We start from the raw sequence: 23,839 nt of genomic DNA, 5'->3' as shown, positions 1-23,839 counted from the left end.
GCAAATTTGTCTCAATATATATGTTTAAAGTTGCCATTTAAGTCAGTAATATGTAATATTAATGGTTATTTATGTTGATATATTTGTTTAATGTCTGTTTTATTACAATATAAATCAAATCATAACATCTTTGCAAAAATAGAACAGATTATACTAGCAGGTGACACATCAGACCTTATACAATCTGACTCCACTGTTGCATGACGTCCACATACATGGACAGTTAGTTTTTGGTGTATACAAACTACATTTTACTCTAAATTTTAGTTTAAAAATTCTAATATATTCATCAAACTTTACTGTACATATAATTTTTTTTAATAATATGTATTTACATTATTATACTAATATTAATATTATACTAATATTTTTTCATTTTTTTATTTAGCTCAATTGACCTCCTTGTATAAATATGCATATCTATGTTAGCCACTGTTACAATATTGCTGTCAATCTACTGACACTGCCCTCAAGTGGTTTGGAGAAAATTACCATGATAAATGACCCTAAATGGAGCTAAATTAAAGGGGTACTTCAGCGCTTGGAAGATGAATCTATATTTAAACTGGGTCATCAATGCAGTAGAAAAGTGAAATTATTTTTGAATTTGGTGCCTTCTAGACTGAGAAAAGACAAAATGTATTTTTGTCTCATGGGGATGAAAGACTACAATTCCCAGAATGCTTCGCTGCCCTGTGAGGCCATTCCCAAAGCCACCAACTTGATTACTGTGACTGAGTTGGAGAAGACACTACAATTAAAAACTGAACGTGTGTGTTCAACATAATGAGTGAGTCGCCGCGCGAGTATCACAGCACTGAGCACTAACTGCAGGAGTCAGATACATGAGCTGATGAGCTCTCGTGATGAGAGCTGAGGTAATCGCGACCACACTCACGGCATACATTCACAATGTGAGTTCAGTCTGGTGTGTTTTAGTTCAGTTCAAGCTTAACTTTCATAGAAATTAATTTTTAAGTTAAAAGACTTACATTGCTCAGCATAGCTCCGTTTAAATGAGTGCCTGTAGCTGAGCTGAGCTCTGAGTGTAATCTCCCATCCCCCAGACGGAAATGGCTCCCTCTGCTGGCTGTAGTCTTTAGCCTTTGGCCAAACATTCCTCCTATGATGCAAATTGGATATTTGCATCATAGGAGGAATTTCTCCAGAAATAAAATGCATAAATCTCTTGTCTCAGGGGGATATGATGGGGGAAAGCACAATCATTTGAATATACTTCAGAGTTTCTACTGATACAAAGCCATATGCTAATCACTGAACTAACCCTTTAACTGTCCCCGAATGTGGACACCATGCATGAAAGGGTTAAGCAAAGGACAGGTCTCCTTAGATCAGGTTTAGGGTTAAATCAATTGTTTTGTGTTGAATGGGAGGGGAGGAGGAGCGTGTTACGCGGCACTGGTTTCTGTCAGGTCCTGTAAGCAAATATAAATGGCCTTCTTGAAGCGTTTATTCTCAAATCGTTAACGTCGTTAGACTAACTGAAGTGTGCACTGACTTAAACATGTCTGGAAGAGGCAAAGGAGGTAAGGGACTCGGTAAAGGAGGCGCCAAGCGTCACCGTAAAGTTTTGCGTGATAACATCCAGGGAATCACCAAACCCGCCATCCGTCGTCTGGCTCGCCGCGGCGGTGTCAAGCGCATCTCCGGTCTGATCTACGAGGAGACCCGCGGAGTGTTGAAGGTGTTTCTGGAGAACGTTATCCGCGATGCCGTGACCTACACCGAGCACGCCAAGAGAAAGACCGTCACCGCCATGGATGTTGTGTACGCGCTGAAGCGACAGGGACGCACCCTGTACGGTTTCGGAGGTTAAACGCCTGAAATCAAGAAACTACAAACCCAACGGCTCTTTTAAGAGCCACCCACTCTCTCGCTTAAAGAGTCTAATCACATTAATGCTGGAAATATGTAAAATACAATTTTTTTTCTTAACTGACTAGATTAAGTTAAATATATAAATGCCTACTTAAATAAACATTTCAAAAAGTGCCAATATCATAAATAGCTTTCCAAATATTTTACATGGGAGGTGTTGTATTTCAAAATCAGCTGCAGAAACATAATACAAGTGGTTTATTAAGCCTGTTTTATATGCCCCATAATGTTCATACAAAGAGAAATTTGCCCGGGTTCTTATGGGTTATATGTCCTTTACATCAATACTGTTCTGGAAAAACAAAAACAAATGTTTAAGTTATGCAAAGAGTATATTGGCGCTCTATCAAATAATAATGCTGTTGAATTGCACTGATATCAGCTTTTGGCTGATAGTTACATCTGAGTTCTAATAATGTGTATTTCAGAGAAGATAACTATTGCACTTCAAAGTGATTTACAGAATTAAGAAGAAGAAAAAAAACAATCTAATGTTAGTGGTAATGTCTGGTTGCTTTTAAACGTGGTCTTAAAACCCACCTTTTTAGCAGAGCTTTTGATTGATTTGATTTGTTACTTGTTCATTTTTCAGTTTTAATATAAAGTGCGTTACAAATAAAATGTATTATTATTTATTAATAAATGGGCTTTTGTGTAGAAGGGAATTTCTGATACAAAATCTACTTTTCAAAAAGAATCTATTACTTTATTCTAAAATATATATATAATATATATATATTCGGATTACATTATCTTGTAGAATATTAGTATTCAATCTTTTATTTAAGTAAAAAGGCGGGAAATGAACAAAACAAACGGAGTCTGTGCGGGGTGGTCCTTCAAACATAAAGCGGTAGGCGGGGCTAATATTTGCCCGTCAATGATTGGCCCTCGTTCCTCTCGCGATGCAAGGAGTTGTCCAATTACATTTTATGGGTTCGGCCCGTATCTCTTTGTAAATTAGCATATGGCGGTGAATAAATGCCTCTGAATCGCTCCAGAGCTCACATTGATTCTTCAGCGTCATTATGCCTGAACCAGCGAAGTCCGCGCCTAAGAAAGGCTCCAAGAAGGCCGTCACCAAGACCGCTGCTAAGGGAGGAAAGAAGCGCAGAAAGTCCAGGAAGGAGAGCTACGCCATCTATGTGTACAAAGTGCTGAAGCAGGTTCATCCTGACACCGGCATCTCCTCCAAGGCGATGGGCATCATGAACTCTTTCGTCAACGATATCTTCGAGCGCATCGCCGGTGAGGCGTCTCGTCTGGCGCACTACAACAAGCGCTCCACCATCTCTTCCAGAGAGATCCAGACCGCCGTGCGTCTGCTGCTGCCCGGAGAGCTGGCCAAACACGCCGTGTCCGAGGGCACAAAGGCCGTCACTAAATACACCAGCTCCAAGTGAGGTGTTCTCTGACCTTAACCACCCCAAAGGCTCTTTTAAGAGCCACACATGTTCTCGTCTAAAGAGCTTTCGTTTTATCTCCTGTTTTGATCACTTTCGAATACTGGAATATGAATGAATATGAATGGATGGGGTGGTTAAGTCTGCCCTTCCGTTTGCACCGTTCCACCTCCAATCCATGACAGATATTTGCTCTTGCACTTGTTGCTGATGAAAGTTTGGATGGTCCCCCATGTCTTTGTCTCCAAGTACCATACAAAACTAAATAGTGTGTCTAATGACAAAGGTTAATATTATTATTACATACATTATACATACATACATACATATACATTAAGGCCTATGATGTTTTTGCATGCTTGTATTTCCGAGTACATCCCAGTCACTGCGTAGCTAACATTGTGACTAACGTTATATAAACATGCAATATCGTTGCGGAAAAAAAAAACAAGTTTAAAATGTAGACTGAATGACACTTTCAGTAGAACATCTCAAATGGAGATTGCTGAAATGCAGCCTACTTGTTTATTGGTGTTTTCAGATAATCCGCGTGCGAGAGAGAGCTAGCGCGCATATGGTTGCCAGATTGGACATGTTTAGGTAAAACACAGGATAGTTTACATGTTGTTTTCACAGAAAAGCTCTGTTTGGGGGATTTAAATTACTGAAATCTGGCAACCGCAAGCACGAACGCTCTTTCTCACGCGCGGATGATCTGAAAACACCAATAAACAAGTAAGCTGCATTTTATCAATCACCATTTGAGATGTTCTGCTTAAAGCGTCATTCAGTTGGTTTGTGTTCTGTCAGGACTCACCAGCCACTTCACTGAACTGCTGTGAGCGGCTGAAATAAGCCAATCAGAGCAGAGCTCAACATTAATATTCATGACTCTTCCAAATAAGGCAAAAACAGAGCATTACATCCTAGGGACAATTTATAGGGTTGTAAATGGACCTGTAAAATTGTGTCTGGACAATTTTTGCCCTTAAATAAGCCACATAACCTCTATGTAGATATCAGAGAACAATTTAACATATTGTTTCAAATCATTCTAGGGCACCTTTAAAAGAAAAATGTACCACAGAATAGTTTGCAGTTTCAAAAGCAGAAGCCAGCTTCAAGTCTCACAAGCAGTTCGTAGGCCGGGCTTCCTCTCCTATTGTCTCGTTGCCTTGCCCTATCGTACAGGCAATTGTCCCAACAGTTATATCGTTTTCAAGGTCTATCCATGTCATTACTGCAAGGTGGATTATTCTGATTGGTTCTAAAAACATGCAACGTAAGGAATTTTCCACACAGAAAGAGGAGCACATATCGCCAAACTAGGTAGACTAGTCTTCACCACCATAACTAGAATTACGTCACAATAACCTCATATACCACATAAAATGCCTGGTGTCACCTGCAGAAATGTCCATCTTCAACATTAGGCCTGCACAGATCCGGTACGCACACATGCACGCACACACACACACACACACACACACACACACACACACACACACACACACACACACACACACACACACACATACTCCAGAGAATACTGGTTTCCGCCCAGCAAGAGACCTTGGTGTTAGATGAGGAGGAATAATTAGAATTACATGTCGAACCCGATGATTCCACATATAACCCAGATTCTGTTGTCACTGAAGAATCTGCATTGGCGTAAGATATAAACATGAAAGCAACTTCTTAATTTTTGTTGTTTCACTTGGAAACCATGCTATTGTAATAATAATAATAATAATAATAATAATAATAATAATAATAATAATAATAATAATAATAATAATTTGTTCGATTTATATAGCGCTTTTCAAGGCACTCAAAGCGCTTTACATAGAAGGGGGGAATCTCCTCAACCACCACCAATGTGCAGCACCCACCTGGATGATGCGACGGCAGCCATATTGCGCCAGAACGCTCACCACACACCAGCTGATTGGTGGAGAGGAGACCGAGTGATGAAGCCAATCAGGAGAGGGGGATTATTAGGAGGCCATGATGGACAGAGGCCAATGGGCAAATTTGGCCAGGATGCCGGGGTTACACCTCTACTCTTTATCGAAGGACATCCTGGGATTTTTAATGACCATGGAGAGTCAGGACCTTGGTTTAACGTCTCATCCGAAGGACGGTGCTCTTTGTCAGTATAGTGTCCCCATCACGACACTGGGGTGTTAGGACCCACACAGACCACAGGGTGAGCGCCCCCTGCTGGGCTCACTAACACCTCTACCAGCAGCTACCTGGTTTTCCCAGTTGGTCTCCCATCCAGGTACTGACCAGGCTCAGTCCTGCTTAGCTTCAGTGGGAGACCAGTCTTGGGCTACAGGGTGATATGGCTGCTGCAACGTATTTTACCGGGGGATTTTTAAAACAACTAGAGAAAGTATTACAATACAATACAATTCACAAAAAAGTACCATAATATGCAAGTGAAACCGAGATCAACTGAATCTTATAAGGGAGCTGCAAGAGGGAAGAAATGTTGCTGTGGCTGGAAATATGCGTGCTGACACACCGGGTACGTTTTAGACTATAAAAACAATTCACGCTGTTTGTTAGTCTTTGAGTTTTCTGAAAATATTATGATACTTATGTTCTCAGTAATGTTCTATATATGATTATGATGTTTGCAATAGGACACTCAGCCAAATTTGGCAGCTATGATGCACATGAAAACCAACAAAATTCTGGATCTTCAACTTCAGGTTAGTAATTCCTAAGCATTTAAAAAATAAATAATACTTTCTTTAATCTGTTGTTGTTTATAGTCCTAAATTTGAAATGTTGTGTACCCAACAGCAGAGTTACGAGGTTGGTGGCAGTTATCATATGGAAAAGAGGGATTGTTTGTTTCAATAAGCTGGAGTCTAATGGTTCAGCCGTTGACTACATATAGTCACCGATCGCCATCCGCAGATTCAGAAGTACCTGAGGGACCACAATATCACTCAGTTCTATGACGTGTGGCACTTTGAAAAAGGAATTATTTATCTTTGTGTTTTTATCAAATACAAAGTTGATTCTTGTTCAATTAATTGTCCAATTGTTCAACCTAACTTATTCATTTTTATCTTGAAATAATGATTGTACAACAAGCTTTTACTTTGTACAGCAGGAGTGCCCAATCTCGGTCCAGGAGGCCCACTGTTCTGCAGAATTTAGCTCAAATCCCAATCAAACACACCTGAACCAGCTAAACAATGTTATAGGGCCTATAAAAGCTGGTTTGATTGGGGTTGGAGCTAAACTGTTGTACAGGTTTATCTAAGAAACTTGACAAACTTTCACAAAATTCACTGCAGAAAAACATACAAAATGTACATAACCACCTCTTCCCCAAGTGTGAAAACCCAGACAAAGTTTCCAGGGATGCAACAAAATGGTTCCAACCAGGTATGACTATATAGATAGACTAAATAAAATGACAATAAACTGGTAAAATTTTCAGATTTTCTTCATATTTTTTAATCTGTTGGGTTGCAGGATCAATACCACTCCACAGAGTGGAAAAGCTTTTATACAGCAAGAGAGTTCTCAAGGATATAGAAAAGCTCAGCCACCATTTTCAGACGTCGTCACTGGAGGCATTCCAGTCTGATTTTGGGTTTTGTCCCAAATAATGAGATTTTCCCTTTCAGCACCTAATATTTATAAACATTGTTTCTAATAATTGTTATGGAAATGATTTTTTATTCATTATTTTATTAATATTAATTATCTTCTATCTAATAAATAATGTACTTTCCTAATAAGGCAGAAAAAGGTAAAATTGGCTAGGAGCCTTGCCTCTGGTCCTGTTATCTATGTTATGAGTAGCAGAGATATAAAGAAGTAGAGCTTCCCATCTTGGCACACACTCTCACATTCTCTTGACTGACCATGCAACTGTGAGCCTTTCATGCAAGAAAGAAACCATTATAATCATTGATTGAACATTTGTCTCTTATTCAGAATGGTTTATTTGCTACAATAGTCTACTAATATTTGCATATTTTATGGGTTGTGGAATGATTACAGGCTGTATCTTGCAGCAATGCACTAAAATGAAAATGCTAACTGTGAGCAGGCAACAACAACTGAAGGACAGGCTGTGTTTAAGTTAATTTTTCCAAAGCACAAAAGAGGGGAATGCACAGCAAAGCCAGTGGAAATAGAGCCAACATACAGTTGTAAAATATACAACTGTATACAATAAAATAAGTATACAATAAAAAACTGTATACAATAAAATATACAATAAAATAAGTTGTAAAATATATTTTATTAACAATAATATAAACATAGCTATAATAAAATAAATTTAAGCTGAACATTTTTTTTTAAATAACAAAAATCTAAATTATAAAACAAAGGTAGCGATTGTTTATCAGTATTTATGTAAAACCATAGAGTGACTCTGTATTCTGTCTTATTACAGACTATGGGATTACTCTTATTTTTTTCTGTAATTTAAATACAGTTACTTCTGATGTAATTGAACTAAATACTAAGTATAATTGTACATAATTCAATAGTGGACTTAACATCAACATTTAAAGTCTAACTTTAAAACGCATATTTGTATGTATCCTTCTCACATTTGTAAAACTTTGGTCAGTTAATAACAGGAATTTATGTAGTTTTATATTGTATATTTAAATGAATTAAAAGAGCCGTTTCATGTCTAACCTTGAATTGCTTAACTCGAGGTTGATATAGGATTTAGAAAGTAATTAAAAAGTAATTAGTAATAAGTAATTAAATACTTTTTGGCAAGAGTAATTTGTACAGTAATCTAATTACACTATTGAAAATGTAATTAGTAACTAGTAATTAATTACTTTTTTAAAGTAACTTACCCAACACTGCTGGTGTCGTAGGGTTTCAGTAGCCTTAGAGTGGCTTTCCATCTTGCAACCTCAGTGAAAATTGGAAATTTAGCTTCAATTAAATAGGGTTTGCCAGATTATTGCGGAAATTAGCACCAAGTGCCAGATTAACACCCAAAGCTTGAAGGTGTCTGAAAGTGTTTTCTAATTTTGACCAGCGTTATCTTTCAATTGTCTTATTCAAGTTGCATATACTGTACTTCAGAATATATTTAGCGTGAAATATGCAAAACTGCCCTTCTGCACCTTAGGATCATTTAAAAAAGGACTATATAAATAGTTAAAAAGAACATTGTGTAATAATATTTCACAATATTAGGCTACTACTACTACTACTACTAATAATAATAATAATAATAATAATAATTGTAACTGTCAAAGGACATGTTTTTTTCTTGAGATGGGTATTTTATGTTTTTGTTATAAATTCATTTCACTTTGAGTTTATTCATTTAATTAAAACAACAACAACAAATATTTTTATGATGTATGCCCTTTGAAATGTTTGAAGTTGTGGGTTCTTTGGGTGGGATTTATGAGACGTAATGTGTCACATGACCCGGATTGAGTTGATAGCGGGTCTGCGTCATTTGGAAAGTTCGAGCATTAACACGGAGAAAATTACATATGGCCTGAAGAGAGTTGTTTTTTGTCTGCATGGTCTGAGAGGCGCACACGGTAATTTAACTTGATATACTTCATAATGACAATGATGTTGTTTGTATTGCTTTATGTGCGCATGTTGTATTGTTTATGTGCGATATGTTAACAATGTTTAATAGTCTTATATCTGTTGTGACATTCATTGAATATCAGAAGGCCCTGGACGAGAGAAATGCATATTTTGAATGTGTTTTTATTTCTTGTAGTTTTCACGGTGTCTACTGAAGAGAGAGAGAGACAAAATAAACAGAGAAGACATCTGTATGAAGCGTGGCCATTGTTTTTATTAGACCAGTGCAGCTATAGTGAAAACGTGACGCCATTACAGTCGACAGCTTAAAGAGTTGTACAGCATCGGCTGGATGGAAAGAGGAAACAAGATCGCGGCTGCATCGCGTACAGAAGAGACGTTGGATACAAAGTGAAAGCACGATCGCGGCGGGACTATCGCGTGGAGAAGAAGGCGTCAGAGACGAGGCTTGCCGTTATGCAGCTGTTGCCGCCAAGGAAGTACCGCGACACGACCAGAAGAGGGCGACATTCAGCCGCGTAGACAGTTGCAAGTATCCTTCTACAGGCTTCATAGAACAGTGGTTGTATATTATTCGCTGTTTCAAGTAGGAGTACTGCTTTGCAATCAACAGTATTTTGGACTGTGATACCTCTGTCTTTATGGACATTTAAAGAAAAAGAAAGAAAAGAAAGTAAGACTGAGGTGTTTATAATATATCTTAATTGGTTTATCATTTCAACCTGATCGTGGTTTATATATTACAAGTGACATAGTGGCGAATAGTAACAAGAGTTTTGATCTGAGAGTAGTAATTAAGTAACCATGCACTAAAATGTCTTGTTAAAACATTTACAAGGTCAGTTCATGGAGAAAAATTACAATGAATGAATCAAGTGAGCAAATTGAGTCATTGCAGGCAGAATTAACTAGCTTAACTGAACAGTTAAGGTTGCAAACTGATGATGCTGAAAGGGAAAGATTAGAGTCACTCATAGTGGATATTCAAGCTAAACTAGAGTCACTTCAAATAGCAATGATAGAAGCTACTGCTTCCACTTCAAGAAGCTATGAACCCAGAAAGTCGTCACGAGAGAGAAAGTTAACTCCCAAAATGCAGGAGCTTAAGCAGCAAGAAGTTTCTCAGAAGGAGAGTAAATTCATCAAGCTGTATGAAAGCTGGAAAGAACAAGTGAGAACTGCTCGTACCAAACTTAAAGATGAGTGCTCCGATCAAGACTTAGGTGACATGATGGATAGTGTTGAAGGGCTGGAAACTCAAGTGAAAAAATTGTATGAACTTATACGATCTCAATCATTACCTTCAACTGAGATTAGAAGGAAAGTGGATTCCTGCACTGCAGTAACAGCAGATTTGATGGGGCTGATGAAAGTACGTATGAGTGAAGTAGGGCAAGAGGAATTTGATGCTAATGAAGAAGATGCAAGAATTCGTATGGTGCTTGACAAAGAGTATGCTCAGTCCATATTTGGGTCTACACGTTCCAAATCTACTATTCGTAGTCAACGTTCAAGCTGCGCATCAGAACAGCATAGCATCACAGCAAAAAGAGCAGAGTGTGCTGCTGAGTTGGCCGCAAAGCAGGCAGAGGTGAAGATGGAGGAGGCTATTGCTACTCAAAGGCTTGAACTTAAAAGACTAGAAAATCAGAGAGATCTTCAAGTAATAGCTGCAAAGCTCAAAGCATACTCCGAAGCTGACTCAAGTGAGTCCAGAAAAGAAAGTGGAGTAGCACGAAGTGAGGTAGCCAATTGTCCTTCAGTATCTGCTAAGGAAGTTAAAGAGGAGCAAACAACTCATACTGATAAGGAAGCTTCTATAGTACAAGCCCTTCAGGACACAATGGCTCTCAGCAGACTTCCCGCACCGGAGCCCTTGGTTTTCTCAGGTGACCCACTTAAGTTCTTAGAGTGGAAAACAAGTTTCAAGGCATTGATAGAGCGGCGATGCACAAATCCAGCTGATAGGTTATTCTACCTACAGAAATATGTTAGTGGTGAGGCACAGTCTGTATTGGCAGGAAACTTCTACAGAAAGGATGAGGACGCCTATGATCAAGCATGGGAAGCATTGAATTCTCGGTATGGCCATCCATTTGTAACCCAGCGTGCATTCAGAGAAAAACTGAATAACTGGCCAAAGATTGGATCAAGAGAATCAGTTAAATTGAGACAGTTCAGTGACTTTCTGACATCCTGCAGCAATGCCATGCCATACATCAAAGGGCTTCAAGTGTTAAATGACTGTGAAGAGAATCAAAGAATGTTACAAAAACTTCCTGATTGGGTGACGTCTCGTTGGAACAGGCATGTTACAATCCAGTTGAAACAATCAGAAGAATACCCTAGTTTCAAGGAGTTCGCTGATTTTGTAGCACAAGAAGCAGAAATAGCATGCAACCCTGTTACATCCTTTCATGCCTTGAAGCTTACTGAAGAAAATTTGTCTAGAGAAGTTAAGCGCTCAAAGGCTAATGCTTTCTTCACAAGTGTGAATACATCAGAGAAATCAAGCTCCGTACCGAAAACATACGGTGTTGGGGGAAAGGAGTCAAACAGACCCAACAAAGTAAGCACATCGCCATCATGCTCATTCCCAGTCACTTGTAGGTGTTGTGGGGAAAGCCACTCTATCCACAAATGTCAAACATTTGCTTGTAAGTCATTGGAGGACAAGAGAAAGTTTATATTAGACAATAATCTGTGTTTTGGCTGTCTTAGGAAAGGACACAACTCAAGAGATTGTAAGAATAAAGCTACTTGTAGTATATGCAAGAAACATCATCCAACACCACTTCATGAAGACCGCCCGTCTTCTGCAGCAGCCACATTTTCTCGTGCTATGCAAACAGAAGAAAATACATCTTCCCTTTCCTGTTGTGTAGACAGTTGTGACGGTGGGAGTACCTCAATGATAGTGCCTGTATGGATTTCTTCATCTATCAATCCTGAAAAAGAGACCTTAGTTTATGCCCTACAGGATACCCAGAGTAGCAACACCTTTGTGGACCAAGAGGTATGCGAGTGGATGGGAGTGGTTTCAGAGCCAGTTAAGTTAAAGCTTACTACAATGATGGGAAAGGATTCCATTGTTCAAAGTGAAAGAGTTAGTGGGCTTAGAGTTAGAGGGTTTTCCTCTCATGGTCTAATCAATCTGCCACCTGCCTATACCAGAGATTTCATCCCACTTGAACGTTCTCACATTCCTACCCCTGCAACTGCCAGAAGGTGGCGTCATTTGAATGACATAGCAAAGGAAATACCAAAGCTGATGGATTGTAAGGTCGGACTCCTGATAGGTTATGACTGCTCAAGAGCGTTGGCTCCACGACAAGTCATCACAGGAGGTGATGATGAGCCGTATGCCATCAGAACGGACCTGGGTTGGACTATTGTTGGCAGTTCACCACAGGTTGCAAAGTCAACAGAAGTCACAGGCCTGTGCCATCGTGTATCCGTTAAGGAACTCCCAATATTGACACCTGCCTCTGTCATCAGAGCCCTTGAATCAGACTTCAGAGATACAAATCCAAGGGAAAGAAGCATATCCCAAGACGATATACAGTTTATGCAATTACTAGATGAAGGAATTCACCAGAATTCAGAGGGACACCTGGAGATGCCCCTCCCCTTCAAGACACGCCCACAATTACCAGAAAATAAGCGGCTGGCTATGGTGCGGCTGAAGCGCCTGAAAGATAAATTTGACAAAAACCCCAAATTCAAAGATGACTATGTTAAATTTATGGAAGGTGTTTTCAATGATGGTGATGCGGAGAGAGCTGAACACCAACCCAAGGCAGGAAACGTCTGGTATATTCCTCACCAAGGGGTATATCACCCTAGAAAGCCAGAGAAAATCAGAGTTGTGTTTGATTGCTCTGCTAAATATGATGGTACTGCACTGAACGATCACTTGCTTACTGGACCTGATCTCACTAATGGGTTAACTGGGGTGCTCTGCAGGTTTCGCAAACATCCAGTCACAGTTATTTGTGATGTAGAAAAGATGTTTCACAGATTCCATGTGAGTCAGGAAGACAGAGATTACTTGCGGTTCCTGTGGTGGGAAAACGGAAATGCCAATTTAGAGCCAACGGAGTATCGCATGAGAGTCCATCTTTTCGGAGCAGCATCTTCTCCTGGCTGCGCGAATTATGGAATGAAGTACCTTGCATGTCAAAATGAGAGTGAGTATCCTGCCGCTGCCAGCTTCATCAAAAAGCATTTCTATGTTGATGATGGACTCATTAGTGTAGAGGATGTGGGCTCGGCTGTCAAATTAATTCATGAAGCCCGAAATGTATGTGCAAAAGGGAAATTGCGTTTACACAAGTTCATGTCCAACAACAGAAATGTTTTGGAGTCAATTCCTGTCAGCGAAAGAGCCAGCGGAGTTCAGGATGTTGACCTTGTTTCTGATGAACTCCCAGTTCAGACCGTGTTGGGAGTAAAATGGCGTGTAAACAATGACACCTTTTCCTTTAATGTCACTCTGGATCAGAAACCAGCAACACGACGAGGAATACTCTCAACTGTGGCATCTGTGTTTGATCCACTAGGCTTCCTGGCTCCTTTCCTCCTCTTAGGAAAGAAAGTACTACAGGAAATGTGCCAAAAGGGTATAGAATGGGATGAAACACTGCCCGAAGAGTTAATGCCACAGTGGACAAGCTGGATGAATGAACTAAAGAACCTGCAAAATCTTGAGATTCCGAGATGTTTTGCTCCTGAAAATCTAGGGAACGTACAGAGGATTGAACTTCATCACTTTTCAGATGCGAGTAGCTATGGCTATGGCCAGTGCTCATATATCCGGGTGTTGAGTGAAGACAAGGTGCACTGCTCCTTTGTTATAGGAAAGGCAAGGGTTGCACCAACAAAGGTTGTGACCATACCCAGGCTAGAGTTAACAGCAGCTGTGATCTCAGCAGCAGTAAGTAGCATGTTAAAGGAGGAGCTGGAGCTCAAAATTGACCAAGAATATTTCTGGACAGATTCTCAGGTGGTCTTGGGCTACATTAATAATGAAGCCCGTAGGTTTCACGTCTTTGTGGCGAATCGAGTCCAACGAATCAGAGAAACAACTGACCCTGTACAGTGGCATTATATAGACTCTGATCAAAATCCAGCAGATCATGCCTCCAGGGGCCTCAAGGTGTCAGAGCTAATTCATTCAAATTGGTTTACGGGACCCAAGTTTCTTTGGGAAAAAGATCTCATCACACCAAAGACAACTCCAAAGCTGCTTGTTGGTGATCCTGAAATCAGAACTATACAAGTACTTCAAACAAAGGTAGTACAAGATGAGAATCTTTTGGAGAGGTTTAAGCGGTTTTCAAAATGGCACACAGCATTGAAAGTTGTCTCTCGTATCCAGCAATTAGCAAGAGACAAAACCGTTAAACCCATAAATGTTGAAGACATGAGGAAGGCCAGTATCACGCTTGTAAGATTGGCACAAAAGGATGCCTTCGAAGAAGAGATGCAAATACTGAGTCATGGCAAATTGCCACATTGTCATCCATTGTTCCAACTTGACCCAATACTGCACAATGGTATTCTCAGGGTGGGAGGGCGATTGAGGAGCGCTTCGTTACCTTTTGACTTAAAACACCCAGCAATCCTCCCGAGAGATGGTGTTATCACACGTCTTGTCTTGGATTACTACCATGAGAAAACTCAGCACCAAGGTAGAGGACAGACCCTCAATGAATTGAGAGCAAACGGTTACTGGGTTGTAGGAGGCAGCAAAGTTGTGGCAAATCACATTAAGCAATGTGTTACATGCAGAAGAGCTCGCAGGCCAACAGAAATGCAAAAGATGGCAGATCTACCTGCTAGCCGTGTTGATCCCTCTCCACCATTCTCTTATTGTGGGATTGATTGTTTCGGACCATTTCTCACCAAACAAGGTCGTAAGGAGCATAAGAGATATGGGCTCATAGTCACCTGTTTCTCCTCAAGAGCAATTCACATAGAGATGCTGGAAGATCTCACAACAGATGCTTTCATAAATGCCTTGCGGTGTTTTATATCTATCCGTGGAACTGTAAGAGAGATCAGATCGGATCAAGGGACAAATTTTGTTGGGGCGAAAAATGAGCTGACAAAGGCTTTGAAAGAATTGGACAAGGACAGACTGACTGCTTACCTTTCCCAGAAGCAATGTGACTTCATTATGAACGTACCGGATGCCAGTCATATGGGAGGAGTTTGGGAGAGGCAGATCAGGACAGTTAGGAGTGTTCTAAGCTGGGTCCTTTCGCAGAGCTCAGGAAGACTGGATGATGCTTCCTTGAGAACTTTCTTCTACGAAGCCATGTTGATCATAAATAGCCGTCCACTCACCACAGATACCATCAATGATCCCAAGGGGCTAGAGCCACTTACCCCAAACCATTTGCTCACGATGAAATCTTCTGTACCTCTGCCTCCACCAGGGAAATTTGTTCCAGAAGACCTCTACGCGAGGAAAAGGTGGCGCAGGGTGCAATATCTGACAGAGCAATTCTGGGGCAGATGGAGGAAGGAATATCTGGCAAACATCACTCTCAGACAACGGTGGCACTCTCCTAGACGAAATGTGAAGATTGGAGATATCGTCATTGTCAAGGAAGAAGGGCTTCCCCGCAATGAATGGAGACTCGGACGAGTGTTTGATGTTTGTGAAGATGGAGATGGACTGGTGCGAAAGGCCACAATTCAAATAGGAAATAAAAAGTTGGGGAAAGAGGGTCAGCGACTCAATAATCCTTTCATTCTTGAACGTCCTATTCACAAGTTAGTAGTACTTGTAGAAAACAATTGAATCGGATGCAATGAAACTAATCTTCTTACTCCTACACAAATTGAGAGTTTGAAGTATTAAGAGTTTAAATAATAGATTTGATTCCAAGAGTCAGAGTCGTGAGTCCGTCTGTTAGGTTGTGAAATTTTTGGTTTGCGAAATTACTAAATTTATTCAAACTTTTGCAAGTTTATCAAGAATTATAGTAATTTGGTGGGAGTGTAACTGTCAAAGGACATGTTTTTTTCTTGAGATGGGTATTTTATGTTTTTGTTATAAATTCATTTCACTTTGAGTTTATTCATTTAATTAAAACAACAACAACAAATATTTTTATGATGTATGCCCTTTGAAATGTTTGAAGTTGTGGGTTCTTTGGGTGGGATTTATGAGACGTAATGTGTCACATGACCCGGATTGAGTTGATAGCGGGTCTGCGTCATTTGGAAAGTTCGAGCATTAACACGGAGAAAATTACATATGGCCTGAAGAGAGTTGTTTTTTGTCTGCATGGTCTGAGAGGCGCACACGGTAATTTAACTTGATATACTTCATAATGACAATGATGTTGTTTGTATTGCTTTATGTGCGCATGTTGTATTGTTTATGTGCGATATGTTAACAATGTTTAATAGTCTTATATCTGTTGTGACATTCATTGAATATCAGAAGGCCCTGGACGAGAGAAATGCATATTTTGAATGTGTTTTTATTTCTTGTAGTTTTCACGGTGTCTACTGAAGAGAGAGAGAGACAAAATAAACAGAGAAGACATCTGTATGAAGCGTGGCCATTGTTTTTATTAGACCAGTGCAGCTATAATAATAATGCGTTCGATTTATATAGCGCTTTTCTAGGCACTCAAAGCGCTTTACATTGAAGGGGGGAATCTCCTCAGCCACCACCAATGTGCAGCACCCACCTGCATGGATGATGCGACGGCAGCCATATTGCGCCAGAACGCTCACCACACACCAGCTGATTGGTGGAGAGGAGACCGAGTGATGAAGCCAATCAGGAGTGGGGGATTATTAGGAGGCCATGATGGACAGAGGCCAATGGGCAAATTTGGCCAGGATGCCGGGGTTACACCCCTACTCTTTATCGAAGGACATCCTGGGATTTTTAATGACCACAGAGAGTCAGGACCTCGGTTTAACGTCTCATCCGAAGGATGCTACTACTTTTTTCTGTATTTTTGATTAAATAAATGCAGGTGTCATGACAAATCCTGTCCCCCTGTTAAATTGTGTCCGCTGGTAGCGGTTTTAAATGCCTGATCAAAAGTTGTTATACTTGGTTCTGGACAAGCAATTGTTTAAAAATAACTAAATAATAAACTAATAAACTATGAAGTACACACGCAAAACATTTATTTAAAATATTTAATTGATTGCTATAATGGGAGCAAAAACATGTTCTGAATGAAAGTGTAAGAATTGTAATCAGGCTCTGAACAGATTACCTATTAAAATTTCTTTCAGCCAATAGAATCGCTCTTGGGGTCCTTGTGGACATGATTTCACAGGGGGACAGGATTTGTCATGACACAGGCTTGATGAGCATAAGAGGCTTCTTGCAAAAACATAAAATAGTATCCAAACTTCACACACACACACACACACACACACACACACACACACATATATAATTTTACATATTGCCCCTTTTTTACATTTAAGCCCCTGCCCCTGAAGAACTCTGCACGTGCTTGCTAAATTCAATTGGTGCGGTGTCCTGTTAAAAATAAACATCAAGCATTCCTGTTTACTGCTCTGTTCTGTGAGGAGGCTATGAAAAGTTTTCACATCCCCCACAGCCCGCAACATTAGATTTGTCCTCATTGAGGCTCATTATATGTTAGTTCCATGTAAAGAATTCATATTCAACTTGCTAAAGTAAATACAGTTTTCCATTCTACCTTAACACTTGAGTGATGATGTGTATTTATGATGATGATTATTGGTATTATAAGGACAGATAATCTGCTGGCCATGAGAGTCACAGAGAGACTGTCTGATCCTTCGGATGATGTTCGTGTGCTTCAAGCTGCCCAAAACAACAGCTGTATGAAAGCCTCCTCATGTCCTCGCTGGTGCTGATTCCATTAAAGTCTTATTCAGACTGTTTGCTGAACACACAGAGGACGCGTTTGGGCTTTTAGCAACTTTTCCACTTAAAATATCCATCAAATTTACACGCGGCTTTTCCCTGTGTCTGAAGCTCACCTTGGGTTTGATCTGACGATGGCAAACTAAACATGTCCTCTACGCGTGTTTTAGATTCCAATGAAAGCTCTGAACTTCTGCTTTGTGTTCACTTTGATTTGACTGTGACAAACAATTGTACCGCTTCAGTTTTACAACAAATGTGAGAGAAGAAAACACACGCTTGAGAGGCTCGTGGAGGCGCGCAGACACCGAGCGGGCGGGTTGAGTCTATAAGGTTCTCATGAGTCATTGAAGAGAGCAGCGCCGCGCGAGTGCCATTCATTTCTGAAACCAGAACAGCGTCTGAAAGACCTGATCAGAGAAAGATGGCAGAAACCGCCCCAGCACCGGCTGCTCCCGCCCCGGCCAAAGCGCCTAAGAAGAAGTCTGCTGCAAAGGCCAAGAAGGCAGGTCCAGGCGTCGGTGAGCTCATCGTCAAGACTGTGACCGCGTCCAAGGAGAGGAGCGGCGTTTCCCTCGCTGCCCTGAAGAAAGCTCTCGCCGCCAGCGGCTACGACGTGGAGAAGAACAACTCCCGCGTCAAGATCGCCATCAAGGGCCTGGTGACTAAAGGCACCCTAGTGCAGGTCAAAGGGACCGGCGCCTCGGGATCATTCAAGCTGAACAAGCAGCAAGCCGAGACCAAGAAGAAGCCAGCAAAGAAAGCGGCTCCTAAAGCGAAGAAGCCCGCGGCCAAGAAACCCGCTGCCGCCAAGAAGCCCAAGAGCGCAGCGGCAAAGAAGCCCAAAGCCGTCAAGAAGTCACCTAAGAAGGCCACGAAACCCGCCGCTAAGAAGGCGACGAAGAGCCCCAAGAAGGCAAAGAAGCCAGCAGCCGCTAAGAAAGCAGCCAAGAGCCCCAAAAAAGCTAAAGCGGCTAAACCAAAGACTGCAAAGCCTAAAGCCGCCAAGCCTAAAAAGGCAGCTCCCAAAAAGAAATAAGTATTGGTCGAACAAGTAACGTTTATTCCTCAACGGCTCTTTTAAGAGCCACCCACTAATTCTGAAAAAAGAGCAAATCTGTGTTTTACTGATTTGATCAGTTTTAACGGAAAAGTCAAGAAACATTTTTTTCTTATTTTGACCTGTAGCCGCCAATCACAGGATACTAATATAAATCACCAAATAAAACAAGTCTGAATCGCTGAATCATTTTGATACAAATAAAACACTTACATTTTTAATTAAGTGATTAAAAATGAACAGAAAGGTTTTCAGACATTGATTAAAGTTCAAATTGGAGGTTGTACGACAGTACAGAGTCAAACAACCCCACACACAATAAAAGCAGTGATAAAACAATATTACAAAAAAACGACCATAAAACTTCACAATATCAGCTCAATGTGCCCAGAATACACTGTGAAAGTGAGACCGCAATTAATATCCATATCCCATGTTAAAGTGTTTATATCAAACCACAGCAACACATTTATAGAGAAGTAAATAATTTGAAAAGCTTGTTTAAATAATTGCTTAGCCATTTCAGTTCAAATATGTTTACACATATTAACTGTGCACAGAAAAAAAATACATTGATAAATTAATATTAAGGTGTATTCCCTTGCCGTCTGTTTAATGCCAATCATTTATATTAATGTTCTATCAAATATTGAATTGTACTTTCTTATTAATCACAAATACGTGTGCATAATTATACCTGCTAAAAAAGGCGGTTGGGCTTTGGGGGGAAGTTCAGTGATTGGTTAAAATCTCTTCAGACTCTAAACCAATGAGCGACTGCCACTCTCCTTTAAATACAGTGTGAAGACCCGCTCTTTCATTCTCTCTCTTAGTTTCGACTGAGCAGTTATTAGCATTTGAGTTTAATAATGAGCGGCAGAGGCAAAACCGGTGGTAAAGCCAGAGCAAAGGCTAAGACTCGCTCCTCCAGAGCGGGACTGCAGTTCCCCGTCGGCCGTGTCCACAGGCTTCTTCGTAAAGGCAACTACGCTCAGCGCGTTGGTGCCGGTGCTCCGGTTTATCTGGCGGCTGTGCTCGAGTATCTCACCGCTGAGATCCTGGAATTGGCTGGAAACGCCGCTCGGGACAACAAGAAGACTCGCATCATCCCCCGTCATCTGCAGCTGGCGGTGCGCAACGACGAGGAGCTGAACAAACTCCTGGGCGGTGTGACCATCGCTCAGGGCGGCGTGCTACCCAACATCCAGGCCGTGCTGCTGCCCAAGAAGACCGAGAAGCCCGCTAAGTCCAAGTAAACGGGTTCCAGTTAAAACACAAAGGCTCTTTTAAGAGCCACCAACTTTATCTGATAAAGAGTGCTTTTCTTATTATTAATAAGTTCCTTGCAAAGTGGTATTCAAACTTCGTGATGCCAAGGACCCCCAAATATGAGTAATGTCTTAAAATAATCCCTTCCTAAAATCATCATGGGAAAAAACGTGACCCATCACTAGTAAAATGTTTCATTGCTTTGCATCTACAATCATGAGTTACAAAAGGTGTGCATGATATTTTTTATTTGCTCTTTAGAATAATCTCACTGAGATTAAAAAACTTTCACAGGAGAGTCCTTGCCAAGAATGGGCAGCAATTATAAACGAACAAACGACAATTTTTAAAATGCTTAAAAACAATTGCACATCATTGAGTCTCCTTATCTTGGGACTGAATAATAGATTTAATTTTTTTTCATAGAAACTGCTCCATAGAATTGTTCCATAGAAGCAAATTGATAAACCACATTAAAGGACTGGCAAAAAAGCAGCAGACACTAAACTCTTTTTAACATTAAATGAAAAACAAAAGTTGTTCTTATAATAAAACCCAAGCTTTATCTTTATTTTTTTCTTTAACTTAGTTATGTGAGAGCCAAATGATAATGTATCATCAACAATGATGCCAAGATATGTATACTCTTTTACTAACTTAATCACATTACCTTGAAAATACATGATCCCCTAATGTGTCTGTTTGCCAACCTATTCTATTAAAATGTAATAAGGTATTGAAAATTATCATAGATTATCTGAAATAACAATCACTATGTTAGCTTCAGGATAACAAATTGATTAATCTTCCTCTGGCTGGGTCAGTAGCGGCTGGACGTCAACCCTAAATGTCTATTCTGGCTTCTGTGCTTTTATATGGACTGTAATGTGATTTTGTTCTAATCTGAGATCTGCAAAAACACTGGGAATTACAACAATAAATACAACGATTCGGGTATAAGGAAAGAGTTGTACTCTTCCTTTGAGGTAGTCAACAAAAGCAGCTCGAGCGGGAAACCCTCCGTGTTTGAAAATAGGAAACGCGCAGTCATTGGCTAGCACTCATGCGCAGACGTCACATATCAGCCAATCACAAGCCTCGGCATCCTCGCGTACAAAAGCAGGCGTGTAGCAGAAAAGCGGCATTTCAGCTCCAGCAGGACAGTGAGAACCTAAACTACAGCAATGGCAAGAACCAAGCAGACCGCTCGTAAATCCACCGGTGGCAAAGCCCCGAGGAAGCAGCTCGCCACTAAAGCCGCCCGTAAGAGCGCTCCGGCCACCGGCGGCGTCAAGAAGCCTCATCGCTACAGGCCCGGGACCGTGGCTCTGCGAGAGATCCGCCGTTATCAGAAGTCCACCGAGCTGCTGATCCGCAAACTGCCCTTCCAGCGGCTGGTGAGAGAAATCGCTCAGGACTTCAAGACGGATCTGCGCTTCCAGAGCTCCGCTGTGATGGCCCTGCAGGAGTCCAGCGAGGCTTATTTGGTCGGCCTGTTTGAGGACACCAACCTGTGCGCCATCCACGCCAAGAGAGTCACCATCATGCCCAAAGACATCCAGCTGGCCCGCCGCATCCGCGGAGAGCGCGCATAAGCCCGCATCTGCTTCAGCCGCTTCATTAAACCCCAAAGGCTCTTTTAAGAGCCACATACATTACACTAAATGAGACATTACCACTTTAAACGCTGAATATGAGTAGAAAGTTGCGTTACATGAATAATGTTTGGGTCTTAATTCTCTAAATCACAAATTTACTGTAGAATATGGAAATGTCAGCATTATGGCGGTGCTTTTTTTGTTGTTGTCTGTCTTCATCCTCCTACTAGAAGAGGAGAGAAATGTTCTCTTCTAGCACTGATGGATGAAGACATGGGCTGTGTGCAGTTTGACATCTGCTCGTGTTCATGTCTCTTGCACTTCAATAAATCTGTTAAATGATGTTAGAACTTTATTCAGGAATTCTCCAATAAACATTATTAATGCAAGATGCATTTTTTTATAGAATGTAGACAAATATTTCTAATTTATATTTTTAATTTGAGTATTTAGAGTTTTAGGCAAAAAAGCTATAGGATGAAAATTACCTCTGTGAGCTTGGGCTAGGATTGCAGCGTCTGTGCACGTAAAGGTGAAAGTCTTGAGTGTAATTCAGGAAGCCGAGTACAGGAGGTCTCATAAGAGGATTTCAAATGTCTGAATGTTTGGTCCATTTCAGCTGTCCATGTAATGTCCTCTGTGTCCCCCAGAGTAGCAGATCGTAGGATTTTGAACCCTTGCTGGGGTCGTGTCCACGTCATTGCAAATTTTCCAGGGTAAATGCAAACAGTGGCTGTGTTCGGCGATCAACAGGAATGCTGAAGAAGGCGCTACAAATATCCAAAACAGTAAAATATGAAAGTTCAAAAGGAATATAATTAATTATAGTTTTCACATCAGGTATAATAGGAGATAATGGTGTTACTAACTCATTAACTTTTCTCAAATCCTGAGTTAGGCGCCAAGAACCATTTGGTTTCTTGATTGGATTAATTGGTATATTATAAGGTGAATGAGTGTGTACCAGGATACCTTGAGCCAGTAATTTATCAATAACAGGAAGAATACCCTCCACCTTTTCTTTTGAGATGGGGTACTATTATAAACAGGCGTGTCTGTTTTTAGCTTAGCAAACTAGGGCTGGACATCAATGAATCCTGTCATCCTGATGGGCCGCCCAAAGCTCGTCTTCGAGGTGAACACTTCCTGTATCAACAGTGAGAGAGTAGGCTGCAGGAAAGTTAAGATAAGTTGCAGAGAGTCATCATCAAAGGAAAGTTGAATACCCAATTTATGCATCAAATCCCTACCCAAAAGGCAGAATGGAGAATTGAAAATTAATGCCCAATTCATAGCCAGAAATTGTGTAATGTTTTGAGTAGTTATGCAGATTAACTGTGCAGTTTCATTGTTCATATTATTTAGGAATGTATTTTAGAACAACGGACAATTTTCTTCAATAGGAATCGCAGATTCCTCAACCCATGCATGTTTAAATCTATTAAAAAATGCAACAAGGCTTTCTCTCATTTTGTTTCGTATTTGCTGCAAATGAGATATCTTGTTTAGCAGAAGACACTTTCAGCATAAAAACAGTCAATTGTTTGAAAAATCTTTGACTTTACTTGAGCTGGACCATACCCAATCAGCATTGTCTTCATTATCGTCATCGGAATCAGCAAAAAACAGCTCATGTGGTTTAGACAAATCAAGAGGCTTAGAATATCCAGCTTTTCGAGACACTGCACGATGTGTATCAGGCGGTGTATCATATTTGGGGTTTAAGTACTCAATTTCCCTAATCATTTCATCCTCCGTAATTTCTGCAGGCAGTGTTTTAGTCAAAATAAAACGATAATCTCGCCCTGTCAGTTGACTGTAGGCTGTTAACCATTTCAATATTGATACAAATTGATGTGTTGTTTTAGAAGGATCTGGCAGATCTTTGCAGATTGCCACTGCTTCCATAACACTCAAGGGAGTAATTTTAAATCCATCGGGAATTTGTAAAAACGGAAAAACTTCATTTGTTTATGGCAACCACGGATATGAGGGATTAGTCAAGGGCTTCGAAACTTCAGAATTAACACATTCATACAGCGGTAGGTACGCATCAGATATTAGCTGCAGTGGATTGGTTCCAGCAGATGTAAACCATACATTCCAATGTAAACCATTCAAACATTCAAGC

General features: G+C 40.6%; 5 protein-coding genes across 5 annotated transcripts; all 5 read left to right on the top strand.

The window, feature by feature from the left end:
• The first annotated feature begins 1,508 nt into the window (after nucleotides 1–1,508).
• On the top strand, nucleotides 1,509–1,847 carry LOC137065247 (histone H4). Its single transcript, XM_067436839.1, has one exon. It carries the CDS (start codon nucleotides 1,526–1,528, stop codon nucleotides 1,835–1,837), a length of 312 nt encoding a protein of 103 aa, XP_067292940.1. The 5' UTR covers nucleotides 1,509–1,525; the 3' UTR covers nucleotides 1,838–1,847.
• Nucleotides 1,848–2,924: 1,077 nt separating this feature from the next.
• Nucleotides 2,925–3,302, top strand: LOC137064978 (histone H2B-like). Its single transcript, XM_067436541.1, has one exon. It carries the CDS (start codon nucleotides 2,928–2,930, stop codon nucleotides 3,300–3,302), a length of 375 nt encoding a protein of 124 aa, XP_067292642.1. The 5' UTR covers nucleotides 2,925–2,927.
• A 14,880-nt stretch (nucleotides 3,303–18,182) lies between these two features.
• On the top strand, nucleotides 18,183–18,965 carry LOC137064841 (histone H1-like). The gene has a single exon (XM_067436373.1). It carries the CDS (start codon nucleotides 18,206–18,208, stop codon nucleotides 18,818–18,820), a length of 615 nt encoding a protein of 204 aa, XP_067292474.1. The 5' UTR covers nucleotides 18,183–18,205; the 3' UTR covers nucleotides 18,821–18,965.
• Nucleotides 18,966–19,697: 732 nt separating this feature from the next.
• Nucleotides 19,698–20,141, top strand: LOC137065195 (histone H2A-like). Its single transcript, XM_067436780.1, has one exon. The coding sequence runs from the start codon at nucleotides 19,711–19,713 to the stop codon at nucleotides 20,095–20,097; it is 387 nt and encodes a 128-aa protein (XP_067292881.1). The 5' UTR covers nucleotides 19,698–19,710; the 3' UTR covers nucleotides 20,098–20,141.
• Nucleotides 20,142–21,246: 1,105 nt separating this feature from the next.
• LOC137065347 (histone H3-like) lies at nucleotides 21,247–21,789 on the top strand. Its single transcript, XM_067436960.1, has one exon. It carries the CDS (start codon nucleotides 21,295–21,297, stop codon nucleotides 21,703–21,705), a length of 411 nt encoding a protein of 136 aa, XP_067293061.1. The 5' UTR covers nucleotides 21,247–21,294; the 3' UTR covers nucleotides 21,706–21,789.
• Nucleotides 21,790–23,839: the final 2,050 nt, after the last annotated feature.

Source organism: Pseudorasbora parva, chromosome 25 (assembly GCF_024679245.1).
Source record: "Pseudorasbora parva isolate DD20220531a chromosome 25, ASM2467924v1, whole genome shotgun sequence".
In the NCBI taxonomy this organism is placed as follows: domain Eukaryota; kingdom Metazoa; phylum Chordata; class Actinopteri; order Cypriniformes; family Gobionidae; genus Pseudorasbora; species Pseudorasbora parva.
This window is presented reverse-complemented; position numbering and strand designations above follow the sequence as displayed.